This window comes from Argentina silus (genome assembly GCF_951799395.1).
Source record: "Argentina silus genome assembly, chromosome: Y".
Taxonomy (NCBI): Eukaryota; Metazoa; Chordata; class Actinopteri; order Argentiniformes; family Argentinidae; genus Argentina; species Argentina silus.
Window position 1 is genome coordinate 31,991,079 of NC_139654.1, and position 26,441 is coordinate 32,017,519.

Here is a 26,441-nt window from a genome sequence, read left to right on the forward strand (position 1 = left end):
AATGTCATGAACCATACAGTCAACACGTAAGCTAACATTTTATTTTAGGAATTAGCAACAAACGTTCTAAAATGCATCTTTAAGCTGTTGTAACTCGAAACACGTCTGTGGTAAAGAAAGAGAAACAACAACAATGTGTAAACACAGTAAGTGACTGCTCCACAATCTACCTGGGCAGATATACAGGTTTGAAGAAGTACCCTTCGCCCTGGGAGCACAGGGAGGACTCTGTCCCCACAAACTGTTCCATGTAGCTGGACAGGCACTGAGAGAAGAGAGGGAGATGTTAACATCAGGACAACGTCAGGACGTCAATATTATCATATTAGAACGTCAGGACATCTCACAGCACAACACGGGGATATTCAATTACATATGTGGTCAACTCAATAACCTCATGTTTTTCCAGTTTACCATTGGGTCAAGGAGCCCCAGGGGGAAGAGGGTGGGGTAGAGCAAGAAATATCCGCTTTAGGCTACACCTGGGTTCCTCCTCCTCAGACCTCTCCACCCCCAAACACCCTATTGTACATAACCTCTCTAGCACTGTGACTGACGATGGCACTTGTTCTTATCAAAGGTTTTACTTACGATAACTGATATATTGTTGATATAGTATAGTTTATATAGTTGACTTACTTAGACAAATGTACTTATTGTTAGTCGCTTTGGATAAAAGCTTCTGCTGAATGACTAAAAGGTAAATGAGAGAAGGGTTGACAGTAGAGGGAAGGGGCAAGGGTGGGTTTGGGATGCCGCACGGCTGTCTAAAGGGGCTGTCGTTACACAAGTGTCCAGAGATGCAGGACCCAGAAACAGGCTCCACACAATGGGGGACCGTGCCTTTTCCTCCTACGCTCCACGCCTTTGGAACTCTCTTCCTTACAATCTAAGGGCTATTCAGACAGTTGGGGCTTTTAAAGCAGGCCTTAAGACCCATCTTTATCAGCTGGCCTACCCTTCCTCCAAGACTTTGTTTACTGCTTTTATGGTATGGTTTTATATATTTGTTTGATTTGCTTTTGTTTTGGGGGTTTTTGACAATTTTTCTATTTGATCTTTTATTTTAGGAACTTTGCGATTATTCTTGGATCATAAAAAGCACTGAAGCAATGTAATAAATTATTATTCTTATTAGAGGAGGTAGTGTTACCTGAACATCCAACGGGTCATCGGCTTGATTCTCCTCCGTGTCTAGCAGCTCGATGTTCAACGTCACCTGACCCTTGTTCTGGATAAACATCACCTGGACAAACAATACAAAATCGCTCATTACAACCAACTAACATAATGTTACAGTGTTACAGGAGCCTACTCAAACTCCAATCAGGCCAGTGGGTGATTTGCGCAACAAAAAACAACAACTGGACCACCAATGGGCTGATTGCGGCCTGTGGGCCGTATCTTTGTTTTTGTTGATAGAGGAAGATTAAGTCTTACTGGCCGGGCCTCAATGATAATGAGAATTAAATATACAGCCGTGGCTGAATAAAACCCAATGGCTAAATATGGTTGTGGGGGGACATGCAGCGTTCGGCCTGTAGAGGGAGCTACAGGACCGTGGCCGGGGTTTACGAAAACGAGGCTTCGTTGCGCACCTGTTGCGAATGAAGCCTCGTTAACGAAATGGTTTAAGATATGTGTGCCTCTGCTTTGGAGGAGGAGGGCTGGAAAGCGGGGACTGGAAAGTCCTGAGAAACATTTATAAAATAAACGGGATTTTCCCACACCAGCAACCTCGAGTCCGCCTCTGTGTCACGGATCTTGTTACAATGGTATAATCAAAGACAACAAAAGACATTCCCATCAACCATTGTTTGAGAAATACATCTGGCAAAGTTTCTATTCAATTCAATGCCCAAGTTTCTAAATCACACAGACGACATGTTACCTTGAAGCAGTTCTCCTCAGCCATGACCCTCTCAGCCTTCCACTGGTAGCTGGTCTCCCAGGCGGCCCTCACACACTGGGAGGAGAGGTTGCCACCTGCAGCCCCCCTCTTCCTCTCCACCAGGTACAGCTCTGCTACCTGCAGGCACACCTCGTCACTTACAAGGTGCTGCAACTACAGGGGGTGGAGGGAGGGAGGGACAGAAGAGAGAGAATGTAACCTCACACCAGAGAAGAGTTTTATGATGCTTCTGCAACACTGGGCCCCGCTTGAACAAGACCCAGGTCAAAAGTATAATTAATTTTAAAATAATTAAAAGTTATTTCCTCTTCTTTTTTAGCCAGAGAGTAAAATAGCTCCAGTAACTAATGGATATACACAGGGCAGGTGCTGTAACTACAGGGGGATGGAGGGAGAGAAGAGAGAGAGAATGGAAGACATTAGTCAGACAATGGGAAAAAAAAAAAACAAACAAGCACCATCCAATTTACTTATTTTGTTCTGTGCGTATGCGTTTCATTCATTGGAGGTGATAGCATGAAAAACTGGATCAAGACAAACAATGGTGTGGGTTGAGAACATCTGGCAACTGATTATGGAGTGAATTGTCCCTTTAAATCTGGCTACAATGTAGATTTAAGTCATTGAGCAGATGTATTTATCCGAAGTGACTTACAACAAGTACATTTGTCTAAGTAAGTGAATCAACAATACATCAGTCATCATCAGAAAAACCTTCCATAAGAAGTGCCATCGGCAGTCACAGTGCTGGAGAAAGGAAGAAAACAAGTTGTTAGGGTTTTCTTTTTTTTCAAGTTCATGTTCAATGTACAATAGGGTGTTAGAGGGTGGAGAGGTCTGAGGAAGAGGAGGAGCCCAGGTGTACCCTAAAGAGATGGGTCTTTAGTCTACGGCAGAAGACCACTCCGCCATTTTGTTGATGTTTACAAACAGAGGATCTTACAGGAAGCGGTCGTGAAGAGGGAGGGAAAGCGGTGGTCCGACCAATCAGAGGCTGTGCTACAAGTGCTGAGTGACGTCGACTGGGATATGTTCCAATCAAGTTCCAGCGATGTCAGCGAGTTTGCAGAGAATGTCTTGGACTTCATTTCAACATTAGCCGACAGCATTGTACCAACAAGAACGGTCAAGATCACCCCCTCAACTGGAAGTGCAGGCGCCTCCCTAGCCGAAGACCTGAACTCTTTTTATGCATGGTTTGAGGCTGGAAACACCACCGCTAGCGCGCCGGCTATGAAGTGCTTTGAGAGGCTGATTAAGGACTACATCTGCTCCTCCCTCCCTCCGACCCGCTGCAGTTCGCATACAGACCAAACAGATCCACAGATGATGCAGTCTCCCAGGTCCTCCACACCACTCTCTCTCACCTTGACAGTCAGAAGGAGGGCTATGTGAGAATGCTGTTTATAGACTACAGCTCAGCGTTCAATACCATAGTCCCCACCAGACTGGCTGAAAAGTTGGTTGGATTAGGACTGAACACTCCCCTGTGTGCCTGGATCCTGGACTTCCTGACGGCCAGGCCACAGGTGGTCAGGGTGGGTAGACACACCTCCAGCTCACTTATCCTGAGCACAGGGTCCCTCCAGGGCTGCGTCCTTAGCCCCCTCCTCTACTCCCTGTACACCCACGACTGTGTGGCTAAGTCCAGCGACAACTCCATCATTAAGTTTGCGGACGACACAGTCGTGGTGGGGCTGATCTCAGACAACAATGAGAAAGCCTACCTGGACGAGGTGGCGGACCTGTCACTCTGGTGTCAGGAGAATAGCGTCATCCTGAATGTCTCCAAGACAAAAGAACTGATTGTGGACTTCAGGAGAGCACAACAACTAAAGACCTACACACCGCTGGACATCGGTGGGACTGCTGTGGACAGGGTGAGCAGTTTTAAATACCTGGGAGTCCACATCACAGAAGACCTGACCTGGACTACCCACATCAGCACACTGGTGGGAAAGGCAAGGCAACACCTGTTACATCTCAGGCAGCTGAGAAAATTTAAAGTTTAAAGGATCCTTCAGTCCTTCTACTCTGGAGCTGTGGAGAGCATCCTGGCTGGTAACATCACCGTCTGGTACGGTAACAGCACGGCCCAGGACAGGCGAGCTCTGCAAAGGGTGGTACGCCTTGCAGAAAGGACCATGGGAGCTCCAACCCCCCCTCTCCATGTCCTGTACACCAGGAGGTGTAGGACCAGAGCCTACAGGATAATGAAGGACCCTCACCACCCGAAAAACGGACTGTTCCAGCTGCTGCGGTCAGGCAAACACCTTCGCTGTCATGCAGCAAGAACAGAGAGGCTTAGACTGAGTTTCTTCCCCCATGCCATCAGGATCATCAACGACGACCCCACCAGTGCCCCCCTCAAGTCACTCACACACTCACTGACATCATAACACATACGCGCACACATGATTACCCATTGCAGACTCATCTTTTCACTGTAATTAACTGGACTGTCAACCTGTCATTGCCATTGTATATAGCCATTCCATTGTGTACATTGCTTACATTGCTGTTTATAGTGCTGTCTATATTCTATTTATTTTTTAATTTATTGTTGCACTCCTCTGTGGCACTGTCACTTTTGCATTTCACTGTATACGTGTATGCACGTGACAAATAAAGGATCTTGAGGATAGGGAGTGACTCTGCAGTCCTGACAGTGGTTGGAAGAGATGGAAAACATGCAGCGGGAAATATTTAGCGGCATTTTGACAGGGATTGGCGCGAAAGAGAAAGCCTAGTACAGGAAGTTCGTTCTGTGCAGTTATTTTCAATGCATCAGAAATCATACAAATTTGTTTGTTTTTTTGTCTTAATGTTGGTAAAAACACCTGTCTACAGCTGGTAGATTAAAAAAATAAAATAAAATGTGTATATTTTTTTTAGGTTAAATGTTCTTCTGATGTGCCAAGCAGCAGCAGTTACCTGTCTGATGATGTTCTGGATAAGCTTGTCGATGGTGAAGCCAATGTAGGCATGGATGGTGAACATCTCTCTCAGGGTGTCTTCATACTGAGTGGACTCCAGGTTACCGTCCAGCAGGCTCCGCACCATGTCCAGGAAGGCTGGGTAGTACTCCTCCAGCTCCACCTCACCTGGGGGGGGGGGGGGGGGGGGGGGTTGGGTCAATACTGGGTACAACTGATCCAGCAAAACCTCCCCCCACACACACACCTCCTCCAGCAGCTCTACCTCACCTGGCACACACAGAGACACACCACAGTAACTTCTCCAACAGCTTTACCTCCACACACACACAAAAAACTTCTCCTCCACACACACACATGTAACTTCTCTTCCAGCTTTACCTCCACACACACACACCACTGGAACTTCTCCTCCAGCTTTACCCCCCCCCCCCACACACACAAATAACTTCTCCTCCAGCTTTACCAACACACACACACACCCCAGTAACTTCTCAAGCTTTACCCCCCCCCCACACACAGAACTCCTCCAGCTTTACCTCCACACACACACGCACACTTCTCCTCCACACACACACACACCACTGGAACTTCTCCTCCAGCTTTACCCCCCCCCCCCCCCCCCCCCCCACACACACACACACAAATAACTTCTCCTCCAGCTTTACCAACACACACACACCCCAGTAACTTCTCAAGCTTTACCCCCCCCCCCCACACACAGAACTCCTCCAGCTTCACCTCCACACACACACTTCTCCTCCACACACACACCAATAACTTCTCCTCCAGCTTTACCTCCACACTCCCACACAAAGAACCTCTCCTCCCCCACACACACAAATAACTTCTCCTCCAGCTTTAACTCCAGACACACGTAACTTCTCCTCCAGCTATGCCCCCCCCCCACACACACGAAACCTCTCCTCCAGCTTTGCTACCCTCCCCCCCCAGAAACACACACAGACACCAATAAATTATCCTCCAGCTTTACCTCCACACACACACACAAATAACCTCTCCTCCAGCTTTGCTACCCTCCCCACACACCAATAACTTCTCCTCCAGCTATGCCCCCCCCCCCCCCCCACACACACACACGGAACCTCCCCTCCAGCTTTACCTCCACACACACGCCTCCTCCAGTTTCACCTCCACACACACACACCTCCAGCTTAACCCCCCCCAGACACGTAACTTTACCTCCACACACACACAAGTAACTTCTCCTCCAGCTTTACCTGCGCGCACACACACCAAAAACTTATCCAGCTTCACCTCCACACACGCACACGTAACTTCTCCTCCAGCTATGCCCTCCCCCCACACACAAGAAACCTCTCCTCCAGCTTTACCTCCACACACACCAATAACTTCTCCTCCAGCTCATTGTCCTCCACCCCCCTCCACACACACACAGAACTTCTCCTCCAGCTTTCACGGCGTATGATTACCATATGGATAGCGGTGATTTCGGAGGGAGTGGTGGGGGAGAGCGACAATAAAGGGACAGACACATCTTGCCGACAGGAAGGTGGATAAGTGTGAAAAGTTGAACACCGACTGATTAATAAGAAAGTCTTCCCATTGTTCTTTCTCTCCCGTCACCTCTCAAGTAAGCACAAGCTCGCAGGTGATAGCCTTTGTGGCGCCTACCATTATGTTTCATCTGTATAAAAGACAACCCTAAGAATCGCCTCTTAAGACTTGCGCAAAACAGACTCCCGGATTTACGCTGGGCTGCTGTTACGCTCTTGTCTATTGTTTGCAAGCAATAATAAATACCAGACTCAGATATTGTGGCTACTCAGGACTTTGTTTCTTGAATCTCACCTCCGAAGAGCTGAAGTACAGAGGGGTAAATCCGAGACATCAACCACAACACACACACACACCACTTCTCCTCTAGCTTTACCACCCCCCCCCCACACACACACACACGTAACTTCTCCTCCAGCTTAACCTCCACACACACACCAATAACCTCTCCTCCAGCTTTGCTACCCCCCCCCCCCACACACGTAACTTCTCCTCCAACTTAACCTCCACACACACACCAATAACCTCTCCTCCAGCTTTGCTACCCCCCCCCCCCACACACGTAACTTCTCCTCCAGCTTTACCCCCCCCCCACACACACACACACACCAGGAACAGCTTCTCCAGCTTTGCATGCACACACACCAATAACTTTTCCTCCAGCTCATCGTCCTCCACCCCCCCTCCACACACATGTAACTTCTCCTCCAGCTTTACCTCCACACACACACACACACACACACACACACACACCAATAACCTCTCCTCCAGCTTTGCTACCCCCCCCAAACACCAACAACTTCTCCTCCAGCTTTACCTCCACACACACACACCAATAACTTATCCTCCAGTTTCACCCCCCCCCCCCACCACACACAAGAAGCTTCTCCTCCAGCTTTGCCTGCACACACACACCAGTAACTTCTCCTCCAGCTTCACCCCCCTCCCCACACTCGTAACTTCTCATCCAGCTTTACCTCCACACACACACCAGTAACTTCTCCTCTAGCTTTACCTCCACACACACACACACACCAGTAACGTCTCCAGCTTTACCTACACACACACCAATAACTTCTCCTCCAGCTTCACCCCCCCCCCCCACCACACACAAGAAACGTCTCCTCCAGCTTTGCCTGCACACACACAGCAGTAACTTCTCCTCCAGCTTCACCCCCCCCACACACACAAATAACCTCTCCTCCAGCTTTGCTACCCTCCCCCCCTCCACACACACACCAGAAACTTCTCCTCCAGCTTTACCTCTATACACACACATGCACCACAGTTACCCCCTTTCCACCAACTCAAACCTAGTTCTGGTTCTGGGCTGGTGCCGGCTCACAGTTGGTTCAACTCGCCAACCCTCTAAAAATCGGCTTGCTTTTCCATGGGCTAGAGAGCCAAGTCATTACGCCACTGTATTCTCCTCAAGCACAACAACAATGACAGACTACATCATTATTTTACAAGTGTTGCTCCTGGCTTTGCGAGCCTACTTCGGCATCCAAACACGACTCATTTGTGCTGCTTATCGCGATTGCTATGGACGGCAATTACGTTCAAGAAGAAAGGTAAGAAACGACCTAACATGTTTTGATTCTTATTAACACTTAACGTAAGACGTTAATGTTAGCTTTTAGTTAGCTAGCTAGCTAGCTAGCTAGCTATGTTTACACTGTGAAACTTCCACACAAATTGTTGCACAAAGTTGAGATGGTTGCTACTCTCAGAGTTTCAAACGCCTTGTAATAAGTATCCAATATTATTAAAGCCTCATTTGATTCACACACACATACACGCACCACAGTTACTTCTCCTCCAGCTTTACCTACACACACACAGAATAGTGAACACTAGCTAGGGGGCTTCCCTCACACAGGAACATATGGTAAAGATTAACTTGAATCCATTTGGTATTTATTTGACAGTGTGCTCCCTCCCATAACAATGTGTATGAAATATCTGTAGTGGTTAAAAAAATTAATTTACATTTAAAAAAATAAAAATCCTGAGAGAAAAGTGTGTGTGTGTGAGAGTATGTTTGTGAATGTATTCTCTTACTGGGTTGTTTGCAGCTTAGCTCTCTCACTCACTCACTCACTCACTAGGTTGTTTGAGGCGCAGCTCCATGGCCAGGTCGCTGGCCTTGTCCCGGCGGCCCTCGGCCATCATCAGCCTCTCTCGGTTCTGCTCGGCCCGGTGGTCCAGCAGCTGCCTCTCCGCCTGGCGGTACACCCGGAGCAGCCGCGAGCACAGCGTCTGGTGCAGCCTCAGGAAGAAGTACCAGTTGTTGTTGACGAAGAGCAGGTTGTACACTCCGTCCATCTCCTTCTGATGCTCCGCCTCTGAGTCGCGGAGGTCCACCTTCTCTCCCTCCAGCTCCATTTCGGTTCCCGAGGTGGCCGTGACTCTGCCCAGGTCAGCGGGCTGGGGGGAGATCCAGCGTCGTCGCCGTGATTCTCCATTCAGCTGCTGGGGTGGGTGGGACTGAGGCTGGGGGGGTCCGCCTGAGGAAGTGACTGCTCCGGGTATGCTTGCTCTTCCTCCTGGTCCTCCCTCTCCTCCTCCTTCCTCCGCATCGGCCTCCTCGTCCGTCCACTCCTCAGTCTCGCTGAGCTCGCCGCGGTGGGAGAAGAAGAGGTCGGGGACGAAGTGCTGGATGATGCGCTTGATGTGGTCCTTGTCGTCTTTGTGGATGGTAGGCTGCCGTTTGACGTGGTAGATGATGAGGGCCGCCGCGTCCTCTAAGATCTGCTTGTCCTCGTACGTGAACACCATGTGGGGTTCGCTGACCACCGCTGCCCCACCGCCGCTGGAGCCATCGCGCCCCTGCTGGCCCACACCTCCTTGCTCTGTGCTCTGCTCCTGGCGCTGGGAGTGACACACACAGACACACAACATGCACACACAACAGCAAGGGCTGAGTCTTTCCCTAGTCTTGATAATGTCCATCTTTCAGATAACATCTGGTTCATGAAAAGGTGGAAAAAATAAGAAATCAGATGTAATCATTGACACATTTAGCGGCAACGTCGAAAATCACAATAATCAGTTTGTGTGTGCCAGCCACGTCCGTCAGAAGCCACTGCCGTGTGTGTCTAGGTTGTCAAGTGCATTAACGCTCTGTCTCTATTTCAGAAGCACGAGCCGTGTAGCTCCATCCACTGTTTTGTCATCTTGGGTTGTGCCATCTGACGGGTCCTATCAGGACAGCCTCCATAGTTAGCAGCACGTTGATGCTTTAGAGGTACACACACACACAGTGGTGTGTGTGTGCAGGGTTCTCCCCAGGATTTTTGAACAGCGTGGCACTGGATTACATTATCAAAAACCGACTCGCATTTATTCATGTCAAAATACGCAACAATGTTGTTGCCGATCAAAGATTGATACTCTTACTATCATTACGAAACATATCGTTTAATTTGCATTGAAATGTTGAGATACTGGCGGCACCAAGTTCATATTGTGGTGCAGCGCCATTCTTACATTCTTTGGGGAGAACCCTGCGCACACACACACAACGGTGTATGAGCGCGTGTATTTACCTCATCATAGACGCTCTCGATCTCGTTGAGAAGGCTCTTAGAGCGCAGAGCCTTCATGTCATTCTGTTTGAAGTTGACTCCCTGGTGGTCCAGGGACTTGAGGTAGGCCTTCTCATACTGCTCCCGCCAGATCTTGTTAAACCCCTGCTGGGCTTCCCTCCACTCTTCCTCCTTCGCTTTTAATCTACACACACAGAGTAGAGGGGAGACAAGTGTTGGGCTGTAACTTCACACACACTCCAATTAACTATGTTAATGTGTGTTATGTAAGTGTGAGAGAGAGAGAGAGAGAGAGTGTGTATGTATGTGTGTGTGTATATGTGTATATATATATATATATATATATATATATATATATATATATACACACACACAGTGGGGGAAATAATTATTTGATCCCCTGCTGATTTTGTTAGTTTGCCCGATTACAAAGAAATGAGCGGTCTATAATTTTTATGGTACTTTTATTTTAACAAATAGAGACAGAATATCAACAAAGAAGTCCAGAAAAAACACATTATGTAAAGTTATGAATTCATTTGCATTTGATCGAAGGAAATAAGTATTTGATCCCCAAGCAAAACATGACTTAGTACTTGGTGGAGAAACCCTTGCTGGCAAGCACAGAAGTCAGACGTTTCTTATAGTTGGTCACCAGGTTTGCACACATCTCAGGAGGGATTTTGGTCCACTCCTCTTTACAGATCCTCTCCAAATCCTGAAGGTTTCAAGGCTTTTGCTTGGCAACTCGAAGCTTCAGCTCCCTCCACAAATTTTCGATAGGATTAAGGTCTGGAGACTAGCTAGGCCACTCCATGACCTTAGTGTGCTTCTTCTTGAGCCACTCCTTTGTTGCCTTGGCCGTATGTTTTGGGTCATTGTCATGCTGGAAGACCCATCCACGACCCATCCTCAGTGCTCTGGCTGAGGGGAGGTTCTCGTCCAAGATCTTACAGTACATGGCCCCGTCCATTGGCCCCTCAATGCAGTGAAGTCGTCCTGTACCCTTAGCAGAGAAACAACCCCAAAGCATAATGTTTCCACCTCCGTGTTTGACGGTGGGGATGGTGTTCTTGGGATTGTAGCATTCAGCATTTCTCTCCCTCCAAACACGAAGAGTTGAATTTATGCCAAAGAGTTCAATTTTGGTCTCATCTGACCACATCACCTTCTCCCAAGCCTTCTCTGAATCATTTAAGTGTTCATTGGCAAACTTCAGATGGGCCTGTACATGTGCCTTCTTGAGCAGGGGGACCTTGCGGGCACTGCAGGATTTCAATCCGTTACGGTGTAGTGTGTTACCAATGGTTTTCTTGGTGACTGTGGTCCCAGCTGCCTTGAGATCATTACCAAGCTCCTCCCGTGTAGTTCTGGGCTGATCCCTCACCCTTCTCATGATCATCCTTACCCCACGAGGCGAGATCTTGCATGGAGCTCCAGGCCGAGTGCGATTGATGGTTATTTTGTATTTCTTCCATTTTCTAATAATTGCACCAACAGTTGTCTCCTTTTCACCAAGCTTCTTGCTGATGGTCTTGTAGCCCATTCCAGCCTTGTGCAGGTCTACAACTCTTACCCTGATGTCCTTTGAATGTTCTTTGGTCTTGCCCATGGTGGTGGAGAGGTTGGAATGGAAGAGATTGATTCTATTGACAGGTGTCTTTTATACCCATAACAAGCAGAGATTAGGAGTACTTTTCCTAAAGTGACAGGACTAATCTGTGTGCCTCATGGGCATATAACCGGTCTGTATGAGCCAGAATTCTTGCTGGTTTGTAGGGGATCAAATACTTATTTCCTTCGATCAAATGCAAATGAATTTATAACTTTATATAATGTGTTTTTTTCTGGACTTCTTTGTTGATATTCTGTCTCTATTTGTTAAACTAAAAGTACCATAAAAATTATAGACCGCTCATTTCTTATATATATATATATATACACACACAGCGTGTATATCTCAGGATTAATTTTATTGTTAAACAAATACAATGCTCTGTCAATCCAAAATGTTATTGAACCTCAAACTTGAATGTTTAACAAAGGAAATGTGAGTTTTGTCTTCCTCAGGGGAATATATAAGTGTGCAGAATTATTCGGCAACTAAATTACAAAAATATTTTTTTCCAACTCACTGCAAAAATTTAGAATAAACAAGTGTAACAAATAACACAAAATGACAATTAAATAACATTTTTGGCCTTTCAAAAATATTCAGTGACCAATATAGCCACCCTTCTTTTCAATAGCTGCCATGAGCCTTCCATCAATGGAGTCTGTCAGTTTCTTGATCTATTTACGATCAACTTTCGCTGAAGCAGCAACCACAGCCTCCCAAATACTGTTCAAAGAGGTGTATTGTCTTCCCTCACTGTAAATCTGACATTTGAGAAGGGCCCACATGTCAGGTGAGGAAGGGGGCCAGGTCATTATTCGGTCATCTTTGAGGCCTTTGCTGGCTTGCCAAGTAGTGGAGTACTTGGATGCATGTGATGGAGCATTGTCCTGCATAAAGATCATGGCCTTCTTGAATGCTGTGGACTTCTTCCTGTACCACTGCGTGAATAAAGTATCTTCCAGAAACTGGCAGTAGGTTTGGAAGTTGATTTTCAGTCCATCTTCAAGACGAAAAGGTCCAACTAGCTCATCCTTAATGACAGCAGCCCATACCAGTACCCCTCCTCCACCTTGCTGGCGTCTGACTCGAAGTGGTGCCCTGTGTCCATTTGTGATCCAGCCACGGGCCCATCCACCTGGTCCATCAAGAGTCACTCTCATTTCATCTGTCCATAAAATCTTTGAAAAATCTGTCTTCAGGTATTTCTTGGCCCAATCTTGACTCTTCAACTTGAATCTTATTCAGTGGTGGTCGTGTTTCAGCCTTCTTTAACTTGGCCATGTCTCTGAGCACTTGACACCTTGTACTTCTGGACACTCCAGGTAGGTTGCAGTTCTGGAATATGGTGGCACTGGAGGATAATGGGTTCCTGGTAGCTTCACGTTTAATTCTTCTCAAGTCTTTCGCAGTTAATTTGCGCCTTTTCTTCTCCATGCCTTGTTGCCGATTCGCAACAAAACATTTGATTGCCCGGTGGTCACGCCTCAATAATTTAGTTATTTCAAGAGTGTTGCATCCGTCTGAAAGGCATTTTACAATTTGTGACTTTTCAGTGTCAGTTAAATCTCTTTTTTGGCCCATTTTACCTGAGGTAATGAAGCTGCCTAATAATTATGCACACCTTAATAAGGTGTTAATCACTTTAGACCAAACCCTCCCTCATTACACAAATACATATCACCTGAAATGATTAAATCCAATATATATATATATATATATATATATATATATATATATATATATATATATATATATACACACACACACACACACTGCGTGCACAATTATTAGGCAAGTGAGTATTCTGACCGTATATAATGTGTGTGTCTGTGCATATGTAAGTGTGTGTGTGTGTATATGTGTGTGTGTGCTGACCTCTTGAGCACTACAGGCACGGCCGTGGCCGGGCTCCTCTTCAGCCCCTCTATGATCTCGGGGGCCTTGTCGCCATAGATACGGTAGACGGCCCGGCGTTGGATGACCTCAGAGGTTCCACCCAGACAGTCGTCTAGACGGAAGCGGTCCTGGTCCTCCGGCAACAGACGGGACAGCTTCTTCTGAACACTCTCCAGGACCCGGATGGTGGCCAGGTTAGTCTCCAACACCACGTCCAACTGAGAGAGAGAGACACAGAAAGAAAAAGAATAACAATTAAAGTAAGAAGGGAAATCATCTGCAGTTGTATTGTATTCATTCACACACAAGGAAATGACAACACAGTGAAGGAAAATGTATTAAAAATGTGCATGTGCAGGTGAGGTATAGAAACCTGTCATGGGGTTATATTAAAACCTCACCTCATCACTTAAAGATTTTAAAACATCAAGATTAATGAGAAAAGATATGCAATATGGTGTTCATTGATTATAATAACCTTGAGAGAGAGAAGTGCATGTTTTCAAATAGAAGCTGTCCTCGTAGTTCTAGAACTAGCGTAAATAGAAGCTTCTCAAACCAGTAGTTCTCTCATCTCTGCCGACCTACCTCAAACCTCTCATCCTCACAGCGATGGAGCTGCTCCTCGTAGGGGGTCTTCTTGGAGCTGACGAAGGTGGAGTCCTCCGACCAGGAGGGGAATGAGACCCAGGTGTCATTAAGCACCTACAGACACAGGGAGACATGTCAACTACAGGTTGGTTCAATGTTCTCTACAGCTGAAGCTTTCGATAAAAAGGACCATCAAAATCTACTCCAGTTGTGTTGGATATAGTACGTGTTGCAGGGGAGGCTGGTGGAGGTAGAAATTGGAGGACGGTGCTCATTGTAATGCACGGAAACCGAATGAGGAACGGTATCAAAACAATCAATCAAGTAATGTCATACTCGTTGTGAGAGTACACTTACAAACTTTTTGGCTGCCGCTTTTCGTCTCGAAAACTTGTTATTTCTTGCTAGCTGGTTGATCATTATTTGGATTGACCATTTGTAAGATTTTTTACTCCACAGTATTGCCTTGTTTGCCTACTGAGTGAGCTGTGATTGCTTCTACGGACTGACAAGAATGGATCTGTTTGACTTCACGAGTGGTAAGAACAATGTCAATACGACCATCAAACATTGCCATATAGGATTACGCACAATTTTCGGCTGCTGTCTTCAACTCCCTGCCTCTCACTGGAATCTGTTGTGTTTTTACTACCAAAACGTGAGAAACCCTAGGGATTACCCGCTCTCTTGAATCTCGAACTGCCCGGTGAAGCACTCGCCTGCTTCCTCCCTGCTTGTCTGCCAGCCTGCTCTACAACTCCTTCCCTCTAAAGTTACTTTTCTCCCTGGCCTTCACTGGTAATTCAGGCTTCACTGCGTTGCTGTCTGATGGGCCCTGGCGGTTAAATCGCATTAGGTAAGTGTCTGCTCTCTCATTGCTGTTTGTTCTGCTGGTGAGAAGTGCGTTTTGGACGTGTTTTTTGACTGTGGGTCCTTGTGCTGCCTGGTTTCAAGTCTGTGGTTGGGCTCTGGCTTGCTGCGTATACCGTCATGGTGGTTTTTATGAACGGTATGACCCTTCGTAGTCTTTTTGTTCCTATACAGACATTTGTATTTTTCTATTTTGCTACTCTTTACTTCTGGTTATTACTGTACTGGATTATCTGGGCACAACTTAATACTGGAAGATGCCTCCTTTTAATTCTCCTTCAATGGACATTGAGGAGGCTTCTGCAGAAGAGCTGCCCCTATCGCTCACAAATTGTGACTCGGAGGACATGGTTACTTTAAAATGTGGCTTTAAAATATGTTTTTAGTATCTATGAAGGGAGACTCCTGTTTAAAGTCAGAGGAACCTTTTGTGTGTGAAGGATGTAACCGGCTCATAGAATTACAGGCAGACATCCTCCACCTCACAGAGGAGGTGAAAGTGAGAGACGATTGTATCATTGGTCTCCAGGACCAGCTGAGACAGCATACCTCCTACAGCTCGGCCCTTGCTGTAGGGGAGCTTTTTAGCCCAGGTGCCTTCCCATTACGAGACCGGTCCCCAAACCGGTGGTCACAAGTAAGAAGAAGAAAACCAGTCAAACTGCTTTGATCTTGTCGACCATGATGCTCCAGCTCCATCGGACCCTGACGCCCCCATCGGATTCCTCTCCCACCCTGACAACAGCGGTCCTGACCCCAGCAGCATCCTCAGCTCCTACCGTTGCCACCAAGCCTCCCCAGGAGTCTGATGCTTCCCCCCGGCCCCCCCAGCTGCACTATCCTCCTGGAAGTGGCTACCCCTACTCCTATCCAGCCAACAGCTGTTCCATCACCCACTGCCCCACCCCCAAAGTCACCCACATCTGCCCAGAGGCCACCTCTCTCCCTGCACACCCTTGCCTAAGCAACAGCTCCCCCCTGCTCGACCCCTTCTAGGATAGTAGTTGGCAGCTCTATGGTGCGGGATGTCATGGTCCCGGAGAGCAAAAGCACAACAAATTTTTAAAAATGTGAAGGCGTACACCCAAACAGAAGAGGAGCAGGGATCCTATCTGACAATATGGAGGAGGTGTTAAAAGTGGGGAGGGAACGCTAGTCCGAGCCCTGTTAATCCATTTCCCCCATACACTGCCAATAAAACCTGTTTCAGTACAGGCTAGAAAATTGGCCTATGCCTCATGGGAGTTACTCAAGAAAGACCGAACGATTTTCAAATGACAAATGGTTGAACTACTACATTTAAATGCCAGAAGCCTAATAAATAAAATGGACTTTGAAGGAATCTGAATCACAGGAAATGTCTGTCTTGACCTCTTATTGAACTTCCATTCATACTATCTTACACTTTGTGACCAACTGTGTCTTAAAATGTATATTATAATAATGGATCGGATTTATAAAGTGCATTTGTTGAACCCAATGCACTGTGTAACAAGAAAAAAAAAAAAAAAAAAAAGAACATCTTCATTAATAATACATTTTATTAAAAAAATTAAAAAAACATTAAATGCCGGTTTGAAAAGGTGTGTTTTGAGAAGTGCTTTGAAGGCCGTTACAGACTCAGCTTCCCTAACAGGGTCAGGGAGTGTGTTCCACAGCCGTGGAGCAGCACAACTGAAGGGCCGGCCTCCCATGGTCTTTAGTCTGCAGTAGGGAGATGGAACTGGAGCAGCGGAGGGTGCAAGAGCAGGACAGTTTAATGAGGTCAGACAGGTAAGATGGGCCAGTGGCATGGATGGCTTGCACTGCTACATTTGCACTGTTTTATGATTATTATTGCTGCTGCTATTTTATGCCTTAAATTTTGCTGTCTTGTACATTTTGTTTAGTATATATTGTATATTCTTTAGTATTGTATATTTTACATTGGTTGGCATTCTGCGGACAGCAAAGCAAGAATTTCGTTGTACAGGGAAACATGTTTTCTACTGTGCATATGATAATAAACACTTTGAATTGAATTGGTAGGTGAGGACCAGGACCTTGAAGTGAATGTGTGAGCTGATGAGCCAGTGTAGGTTGAATAACACAGGGGTGACGTGCTCACGGGGGGAGGTGTGGGTGAGGGTCCGCGCAGCACAGTTTTGGACATACTGCAGCCGGTTGATGCATTTGGCAGAAACCCCAACAAGGAGGGCATTGCAGTAGTCTAGATGGGATGAAATCAAGTCGTGGATGAGACGACGCAGCAGGTTGGGTGAGCAGGACGGATTCTTGCAATATTTCTGAGGTGGAAAAAAGAAACTTGGGTGATTTCCTTGATGTGTGCCTCGAGGGATAATTGACTGTCCAATATCATTCCAAGGTTACGGACCTCAGTGGAGGGGAAGACCTTCACACCATCTACAGTGAGGCTGAAGTTGGTGAATTGTTTGATGGTGGTATGGGTGCCAAGCAGTGTAACCTCAGTCTTTCCGCAGTTCAACTGCAGAAAACTCTGCTGCATCTGGGCTTTGATGTCGTTAAGGCAATTGTGAGAAGTGAGAGGGCAGTGTTGATGGTGTTGCTCCTGGTGGAGACATAGCTGAGAGTCACCCGCGTAGAAATGGAAACCAAGCCCATACTTCCAGATGATGTTGCCCATGGGTAGCATGTAAATACAGAAACGCAGCGGCCCAAGGATCAAGCCTTGAGGGACTCCCTGGCAGACCACCATTTGTCAGACTTGTGTTATGGAAAATACATTGATAGAACTATTTTCAGGTTATACACTTTCATATGACTGATACAACTTGTGTAACTACTGTGATGACATTTTCTCTTGCCACACCTCTAAAGTTCTATAGTCATTGTTCTGAGAAGCACTGTATGATTTACCATATGAACAGCGGTGATCTCTGAGGGAGTGGTGAGAGAGAGCAATAATGGGGGGACAGGCGCATCCTGCCGATAGGTGTGAAATGTTGAACGGCGATTAATCAGTACGAAAGCGCTGATTGATCAGTAAGAGAGTCTCCCCATTGTTCATTCTCTCCCACCCTTTCTCACGTAAACACAAGCCCATCAGCCAGTAGCCGTGGCGGCGCCTACTATTATGTTCAAACTGTATAAAAAGACAAACCTGATCATTGTCTCTTCAGACTTGTGCTGAACGGACCCCCGGTTCTACGCTGGGCTGCTGTTACGCTCTTGTCTCTTGTTTGCAAGCAATAAATACCGGACTCAGATATTGTGGCTACTCAGGACTTGTTTCTTGATTCTTACCTTTCGAAGAGCTAAAGTACAGAGTGGTAAATCCTAGACTTCCACCACACTTGCTAGAGCCAATGGCGACAACGTGAGAGCAGTCAGGACCAGCCATGAGAGGCCGAGGAGGTTCTCCATCCATTCCAGGAGGATGTTGTGGTTGACCGTACCAAATGAAGCACTCAGATGCAGGAGAATGAGGACGCTGGCAGCTCCAGAGTCAGTAGAGACTAGAAGGTTATTTGTGACCCTGACCAGAGCAGTCTCTGTGCTATGCCTGGCTCTGAAACCAGACTGGAAGGGCTCCAGTAGGTTTTGACTATCAAGGTGTTGTTGCAGTTGGCGGGACATAGCACTTTCGAGTAGCTATGGAAGGGGAGGTTGGATATGAGCCGTTTTTGAGCTCATCCACAGGCTTGCTCCTTGTTTTTTAGGATCAGGCGTGACAGCAGCACATTTCAGTTCAGATGGAACAAGTCCGGTGGTGAAAGACTTATTGATAATGGCTGTCAGAGATGGCACCAGAGCAGGCAAGCAGGTAGGTCTTGACCAAGGATGTATGGAGAGGGTCTCGAGAGCATGTGGTGGGCCTCATCTGGCTGACCAGCTTAGTCACAGCAGCTGTATTGACAGTGGAAAAGATGGAGAGTAATCACTGGCAGTGCAGGTGGGGGGAGCTCAACAGCAAGGGGGGGTGAAGATAGAATATTATCATTGATGCAGTCAATTTTGTTTTGAAAGAAGTGCAGGTATTTGTTGCACTGTTCAGGGGATGAGACGGCCATGCCTTAGAACAGGGGTTCCTAAACTTTTCAGCCCGCGACCCCCAAAATAACGGTGCCAGAGACTGGCGACCCCCACTATCCCCGGAGGTGACTGAAACATAAGAAAACGTGCGCAGAGGACGCACACACTAATAGGCGTATCCAAACACGGGCATAACGACAACACAAAAGAACAGAACAGCCTGACAACCATGATATGATTTTACATAGAACAATTTACTACAAGATAAAAGCAGAATACGTCAGTCAAAGTAATCTCCATGTAACTTATGAGTGAACATTGTTGCTGTCATGTGCAAACTTAATTTTGACACAATACTTTCATTTCCATGTTAGCAGAAGAATATCTCAAAGTAATAGCCATAAACTGTAGCACTGAGTAAACATGTGAACATTGTTGCGGTGCAAATTTACATTTTGGGAATTACTATGTTTCAGCCTTAATCTCACCTAATGAGATGGGTGGGCACTATGCGTGGAGCACAGCAAGTCCATTCTGGGTTTAATTTTGGAGACGGCGACTCGGAGATCATCCTCCACGTTCAGACATGATCTGTATTTATTAGTTTATTAGTAGTTGATCTGTATTTATTAGTTTATTAGTAGTTATGACTTTCTTTCGGCCTTGCAATTCTCTCTCCATTTTTACGGGCTTTAAGCTCTCATGTGCAAGCACCTCAGTGCACACTACACATTGGGGATGTTGTACTTCATTGATAACGACGCATGTGAATCCATACTGGATATATTCCTCTCGATACTTGCGACACTTGGAGGAAGGCTGGTCCGACTGCTTATGGACCCCCTTACGGTGGTCTCCTCCTCCTCCCGCGCCAGAAGTCGATGGCCTTTCTGACGGCGGTTCTCCGCTCTCCTGCGCTGACTTCTCCGCTGGCCTCTCTGTCTCGTCTTTGGTCGGTATTAACCAACGTTTCATTTTGAAAAATAATATCCTAGGCTTAAAGCCTAGTGTATTGATTTGAGCTGTTCAGAAGAAATCTACTGGTGCACACTGACGTGTGTGTGTGACGTCTGTGATGTTGACTGTGGCGCTGTAAAGTGACCTGTCACCTGCAAATGATACTGTCGTTAATCTGTTGTAATCACCTCAGGGGTCACATCAAGAGGATTCTAAAAATCATCTTGCGACCCCCCCCTCGGCGTCTCGCGACCCCCACTTTGGGAACCCCTGCTTTAGAATTAAGAGTTGATCTAATCCTTGGTATTCCACAGAACTTTCAGATCTCCTTTTGTTGAAAAACCAGGCCTGGGTCAAAGCTAGAAAAACAGACTCAATAGCCGATTGGCTGATTTTCAGACAACTGAGAAATAGATGCGCCTCATCAATTAAGAAAGCTAAAATCAAGCTACATCCCGAGTGCTCTCTCGGATCCTGCTGGTGATCCTACAACATTTGGGAAAATAATTAATGCCCTGAAGTGTGGAAATTCCTTTTCATCCCTACCGAAATAAGTTGTCAGACCTTGGCCTCATTACACAGATACAATTGAGAAAAGTAATGTCTTTAACCAGCATTTTAGAAATGGCTGACCTTGGTCAGACGGTCGACTGCGCTCCAATCTCCCAGCCCCCAGTTGGCTCGATGGGAGATCAGTCAACAACCAGCAAATCTTTGTTTTAATTTCAACCATTTTCTACTTGTGATGTACTCGATGCCCTGCTTAAAATGTATGTCAAAACATCCATTGGGGCTGACCTGCTTGATCGGGGCCTATTGCAGCTTTCGGCCCCCGATTGCCGAGTTAGACACATTTTTAGTATGACTGTTCTCAGGTACTATCCCCAAGGTTTGGAAGGCAGCTCATGTGCTCCCTCTCCATAAATGTGGTGACCCCTCCGACCTAGATAACTACTGCCCAATATCCAGGCTACCATGTCTTTCCAAAGTATTAGAGTCCCTGGTGAATTCCCAGCTAAGAACTTTATCTTCTCATTCTATTCTAAATGTGCACCAATCTAGCTTTAGACCTGGTAGCATAGTCTCAGCGGCTACACTTGTCTTAAATTATGTTAAATTGCATAGATCAGAATTTAGTTTTTTTATGAAATGTATAGATCTCTCCAAGGCATTCGATACGGTCGACCATTACCTACTCATTCAGAGATTGTCTGAAATAGACATGGATCAGGCTTCATGTAGATCAGTGGTTCTCAACCGGTGGGGCGCGAGTAGGCTACAGGATGGGAGGGGGAAAAAATACAAAAAAAAAATCACGAAAAATCACGGACTCACTGGCTATTAGTAGACCTACAAAGGAGATGCAACAGATTCCCCCCCATGTCGAAATGCAAGTGGTTGGACTATTATAACACACAAACAAATCAACCACACAGTTTCATTTCAAATCTACCAATACAGGGGGTAGTATTTTGAGCCTGTGACGCAACGTCACGTAAGTGCTACTATATAAGCGTCCGCACACGCGTCGTAGCTCCATTCACTCTAGTCTAGTCTCTTGCCAAGTTCGCTTGTGCCAACTCTCGCTAGTCTATCTGTTATCAATCTCGATATCGATTTACTTAGGCCTATACTTCAAAACCCAAACAGTCTTTTTAAAGACTAACCCCACAAACAGTCTTTTTAAAGATTATCCCCATCTCAGCCCTAGCCAGTAATTTTTTTAACTGCTAGGCGTGCACTTAGCTAACTAGCTAGCAACTTTTTCACCGTGTTGCAACACAACTATACGACCCACGCGACTAAGACACACACACACTCACCCACTCACAAAGGACTACAATTGTTAAGTCTTAAAATAAAATCTGCATTGCCTGCAAAATCGTTATTGTGTACTGTTGTATTAAAGATCGTGCCTAAGTCCCGACTGATTAGCCCCCCGATACTAGTCTCTCAACATAGCCACACACGCACACATCGTTACATCATAGCCTAAACTTTATTGAAAACACAACTAATCCACATCCAAATTATTTCAAAACCAAACAAAAATGGAGAGATTTCTAGTGAGGACCAACAAGGCAACCGACGCACCACCAGCTGCAAAAAAGCTTCGAAGGTACGATGAATGAAATACCGCAAATACCGCAATCGTGCACAAATCAAGGATGATTTGAGGCTATCTTTATCAGACATTGCGCCAAGAATTGAGGATCTTTGCAAGGCAAAGCAGGCTCAGGTCTCACATTAACATCGCCAACCTGCAAGCTTCTGTAAAAAAATGCAGATGATATGCCTACTATTAGGCCTAGTAATAATAACAATAATAAAGCATAAATTCATATCAGAGGTCTGGTGCCAATTCCCAATTATAGCAGTAGCCTAGTAATGATAATAGGCCTACTGATGATAATGATAATAATAATAATAACAACAACAACAATAAAGCATGTAACCTCATATAATTATATAGCAATAGCCTAGTAATGATAATAGGCCTACCACTACTCATAATAATAATAATGCCTGCAAGCTCACATTAGAAGTCTGGTGCTACTACCAATTATAACAATAGCCTAGTAATGATAATAGGCCTACCTACCGCTACTGATGATGATAATAATAATAATAATAATAATAATAATAGTGTGGGCCTAACAATAATAGCCTAGCCGAGGGCTATCTATCTATCTATCTATGCAAGGTGGTGTAGTGGGGGTGGCGCCGGGAAGGGGGGGGGGGTGGCGCCGGGAGGAGGGGGGGCCCCAACTGCAATGAACCAGCTTTGGGGGGGCCCAGCTTGCAAAAGGTTGAGAACCCCTGATGTAGATGGTTTGAAAATTATTTAACAGACAGAACACAGTGCGTCTTAACTGATGGTGTGCAATCAGGTTTTCTGGACATAACAAAGGGTGTTCCACAACGATAAATTCTTGGTCTAGTTCTTTTTACTTTTTCCGCTGGGTTTTTCCCGTATCACCACCACCGAGTCCGCCTCTGTGTTTAGGACCTCGATACAGTGGCGGACTCGGTGGTGGTGATAAGAGAAAAACCCCGTTTATTTAGAATGTTACTTCTTTTCATCCGTTTCAGGTCCTGGTCGACTTTCCAGTCTCAGCTTTTCAGCCTTCCTCTGTCCAAAGCAGAGGCACACACATCTTAAACCATTTCGTTAACGAGGCTTCATTCGCAACAGGTGTGCAACAAATACACTTAGTATTAGGTAGCATTGCCTTTAAATTGTTTAACTTGGGTCAAACGTTTTGGGTAGCCTTCCACAAGCTTCCCACAATAAGTTGGTGGAATTTTGGCCCATTCCTCCTGACAGAACTTGTGTAACTGAGTCAGGTTTGTAGGCCTCCTTGCTCGCGCATGCTTTTTCAGTTCCACCCACATTGTCCATTTGGAAGACCCATTTGCGACCAAGCTTTAACTTCCTGGCTGATGTCTTGAGATGTTGCTTCAATATATCCACATCATTTTCCTTCCTCATGATGCCATCCATTTTGTGAAGTGCACCAGGCCCTCCTGCAGCAAAGCACCCCCACAACATGATGCTGCCACCCCCGTGCTTCACGTTGGTGTTCTTCGGCTTGCAAGCCTCCCCCTTTTTCCTCCAAACATAACAATGGTCATTATGGCCAAACAGTTAAATTTTTGTTTCATCAGACCAGAGAACATTTCTCCAAAAAGTAAGATCTTTGTCCCCATGTGCAGAAGCAAACCGTAGTCGTTTGGAAACACTGACTGGGGTGTGTTTGCCACTCAGGCCACCCATGACTCCCACACGGACATTAATTCATATGCCTCATCTGTTTTGGACTACATCAATTCCAACATCAGCAGTGTCACCACACTCAAGCGGATCACCACTTTCCCTAATCAGAAGCCATGGATGAACAGTGAGGTCCGACTCCTGCTGAAGGCACGTGACACTGCCTTCAGATCAGGGGATGCTCGGGCCTATAGCTCATCCAGGGCTAATCTGCAGAGGGGCATCAAAAAGGCCAAGCACAACCACAAGCTGAGGATAGAGGATCACTTCAGAAACAACTCTGACCCCCGACGCATGTGGCAGGGCATCCAGGCCATCACTGACTACAAACCATCTAACACCTCACCCCTCTCCGTTGACGCCTCCCTCCCTGATGAGCTGAACCACTTCTACGGCCGCTTTGACAGGGACAACAAGGAGGTGGCCATCAAGGCTGTGCTCCCTGCGGATCACCAGCCCCTCACTCTATCCCCCACCGACGTGTGTGCGGCACTGAGCAGGACTAACGCACGCAAGGCTGCTGGTCCTGATGGGATCCCCGGACGTGTCCTCAGGGCCTGCGCTGTGCAGCTGACTAAGGTTTGGACTGACATATTCAACCTGTCCCTAGCCCAAGCAGCTGTCCCCGCGTGCTTCAAAACCACCACCATCGTGCCGGTGCCAAAACACTCCACTGCAACGAGCTTAAATGACTTCCGACCAGTGGCACTCACGCCCATCATCATGAAGTGCTTCGAGAGGCTGGTCTTAGCTCAACTCAAGACCTGCCTACCACCCACACTGGACCCCTTTCAATTCGCCTACCGGCAGAACAGGAGTACAGAGGATGCCATTTCAACTCCGCCCTGTCCCACCTCGACAAGACTAACTCTTATGTGAGAATGCTGTTTATTGACTTCAGCTCAGCATTCAACACCATCATCCCCTCCAAACTGATCTCCAAACTCAGGCAACTGGGCATCAACCCCTCCCTCTGCAACTGGATTCTAGACTTCCTGACCAACAGGCCGCAGTCTGTTAGGCTTCACAACCACACCTCCTCAACCCTCACCCTGAACACCGGCGTTCCACAAGGCTGTGTGCTGAGCCCCCTCCTTTACTCCCTCTTCACCTACGACTGCACACCTGTACATGGCTCAAACACCATTGTTAAGTTTGCAGACGACACAACGGTGATCGGCCTCATCAGCAACAACGATGAGTCGGCCTACAGGGAGGAGGTCCAGCACCTAACAGTGTGGTGCAACGACAATAACCTGGCTCTCAACACCAAGAAGACCAAAGAACTCATTGTGGACTTCAGGAAGTCTAAAGCTGGCGCACACACCCCCATCCTCATCAACGGGACTGAGGTGGAGCGAGTCACCAGCTTCAAGTTTCTGGGTGTCCACATCTCTGAGGACCTCTCCTGGACCCTCAACACCTCCACCCTGATAAAGAAGGCTCACCAGCGTCTCTTCTTCCTGAGGAGACTAAAGAAGGTCCATCTATCTCCTCAGATCCTGGTGAACTTCTACCGCTGCACCATCGAGAGTATCCTTACCAACTGTGTCACAGTATGGTATGGCAACTGCTCGGCATCGGACCGGAAAGCACTGCAGAGGGTGGTGAAAACTGCCCAACGCATCACCGGTTCCTCACTCCCCTCCATCGAGGCTGTCCAGGGCAAACGATGCTTGCGTAAGGCACGCAGCATCGTCAAGGACATCGCTCACCCCAACCATAGACTTTTCACCCCACTCCCCTCCGGGAGGCGCTACAGGTCTCTCCGCACCCGAACCAGTAGGTTCAGAGGCAGCTTCTTCCCTGCGGCTGTCACCCTGCTGAACACGAACACTACACCTACCTGACAACCTACTACCCCCGCAACCCCCCCCCCCCCCCCCCCACCCGGACAATTGCACTATTGCACTATTACTCCCCTCCCCTGCTCTTACTCTTACTCAATACCACTGCTCTTCTGTACATACCTGTCCATACTGTTCATACTGTTCATAATGCACATATCCTATATTTTCTTTAATACTACTGCACATACTGTAGATACTTGTTTATACTGTTTATACGGCATTCCATATTAATATTTATTCTGCATCTACCTCATGTTACTGTTAATACATATATACTGCTAGACTGCATTACCTATACAGCTCATATGCTGCTACACTGCTCATACTGTAACTATTTATTCTGCTATAATGCTACTGCTACTCACATACTGCACTGCTATATATACTGCTTATACTATACTATATTATACTGCACTACTACTGATCATATATTGCACTACCTGTAAATACTGTTCATTGCACTTTCTGCTATTTTGCACTTCTGGTTAGACGCTAACTGCATTTCGTTGTCTCTGTACTTGTACTCTGCACAATGACAATAAAGTTGAATCTAATCTAATCTAATCTAATCTAGTCTGGCTTTTTTATGGCGGTTTTGGAGCAGTGGCTTCTTCCTTGCTGAGCGGCCTTTCAGGTTATGTCAATATAGGACTCGTTTTACTGTGGATATAGATACTTTGTACCCGTTTCCTCCAGCATCTTCACAAGGTCCTTTGCTGTTGTTCTGACAGAACGCGTCTCCTTCCTGAGCGGTATGACAACTGCGTGGCCCCATGGTGTTGATACTTGCATACTAGTGTTTTGTACAGATGAACGTGATTTTCCCCATGATGTCAAGCAAAGAGGCACTGAGTTTGAAGGTAGGCCTTAAAATACATCCACAGCTACACCTCCAATTGACTCAAATGATCAATCAATTAGCCTATCAGAAGCTTCTAAAGCCATGATAATTT

The 26,441-nt window shown here is 46.5% G+C and overlaps 1 protein-coding gene across 5 annotated transcripts in view; it reads right to left on the reverse strand.

Annotated features, from left to right (window-relative positions):
• LOC310824221 (paired amphipathic helix protein Sin3b-like) overlaps positions 1-26,441 on the reverse strand; it is a gene marked incomplete at its 5' end in the record, with an annotated part of 57,931 nt that overhangs the window by 14,564 nt on the left and 16,926 nt on the right. For all 5 annotated transcript variants that reach the window (XM_083697044.1, XM_083697043.1, XM_083697042.1 and 2 more), the window contains 8 exons: positions 171-265; positions 1,154-1,246; positions 1,892-2,065; positions 4,847-5,016; positions 8,496-9,261; positions 9,939-10,122; positions 13,432-13,670; positions 14,041-14,157. In XM_083697044.1, coding sequence (XP_083553170.1) covers positions 171-265; positions 1,154-1,246; positions 1,892-2,065; positions 4,847-5,016; positions 8,496-9,261; positions 9,939-10,122; positions 13,432-13,670; positions 14,041-14,157 — 1,838 coding nt within the window. The remainder of the gene's footprint in view (positions 1-170; positions 266-1,153; positions 1,247-1,891; positions 2,066-4,846; positions 5,017-8,495; positions 9,262-9,938; positions 10,123-13,431; positions 13,671-14,040; positions 14,158-26,441) is intronic.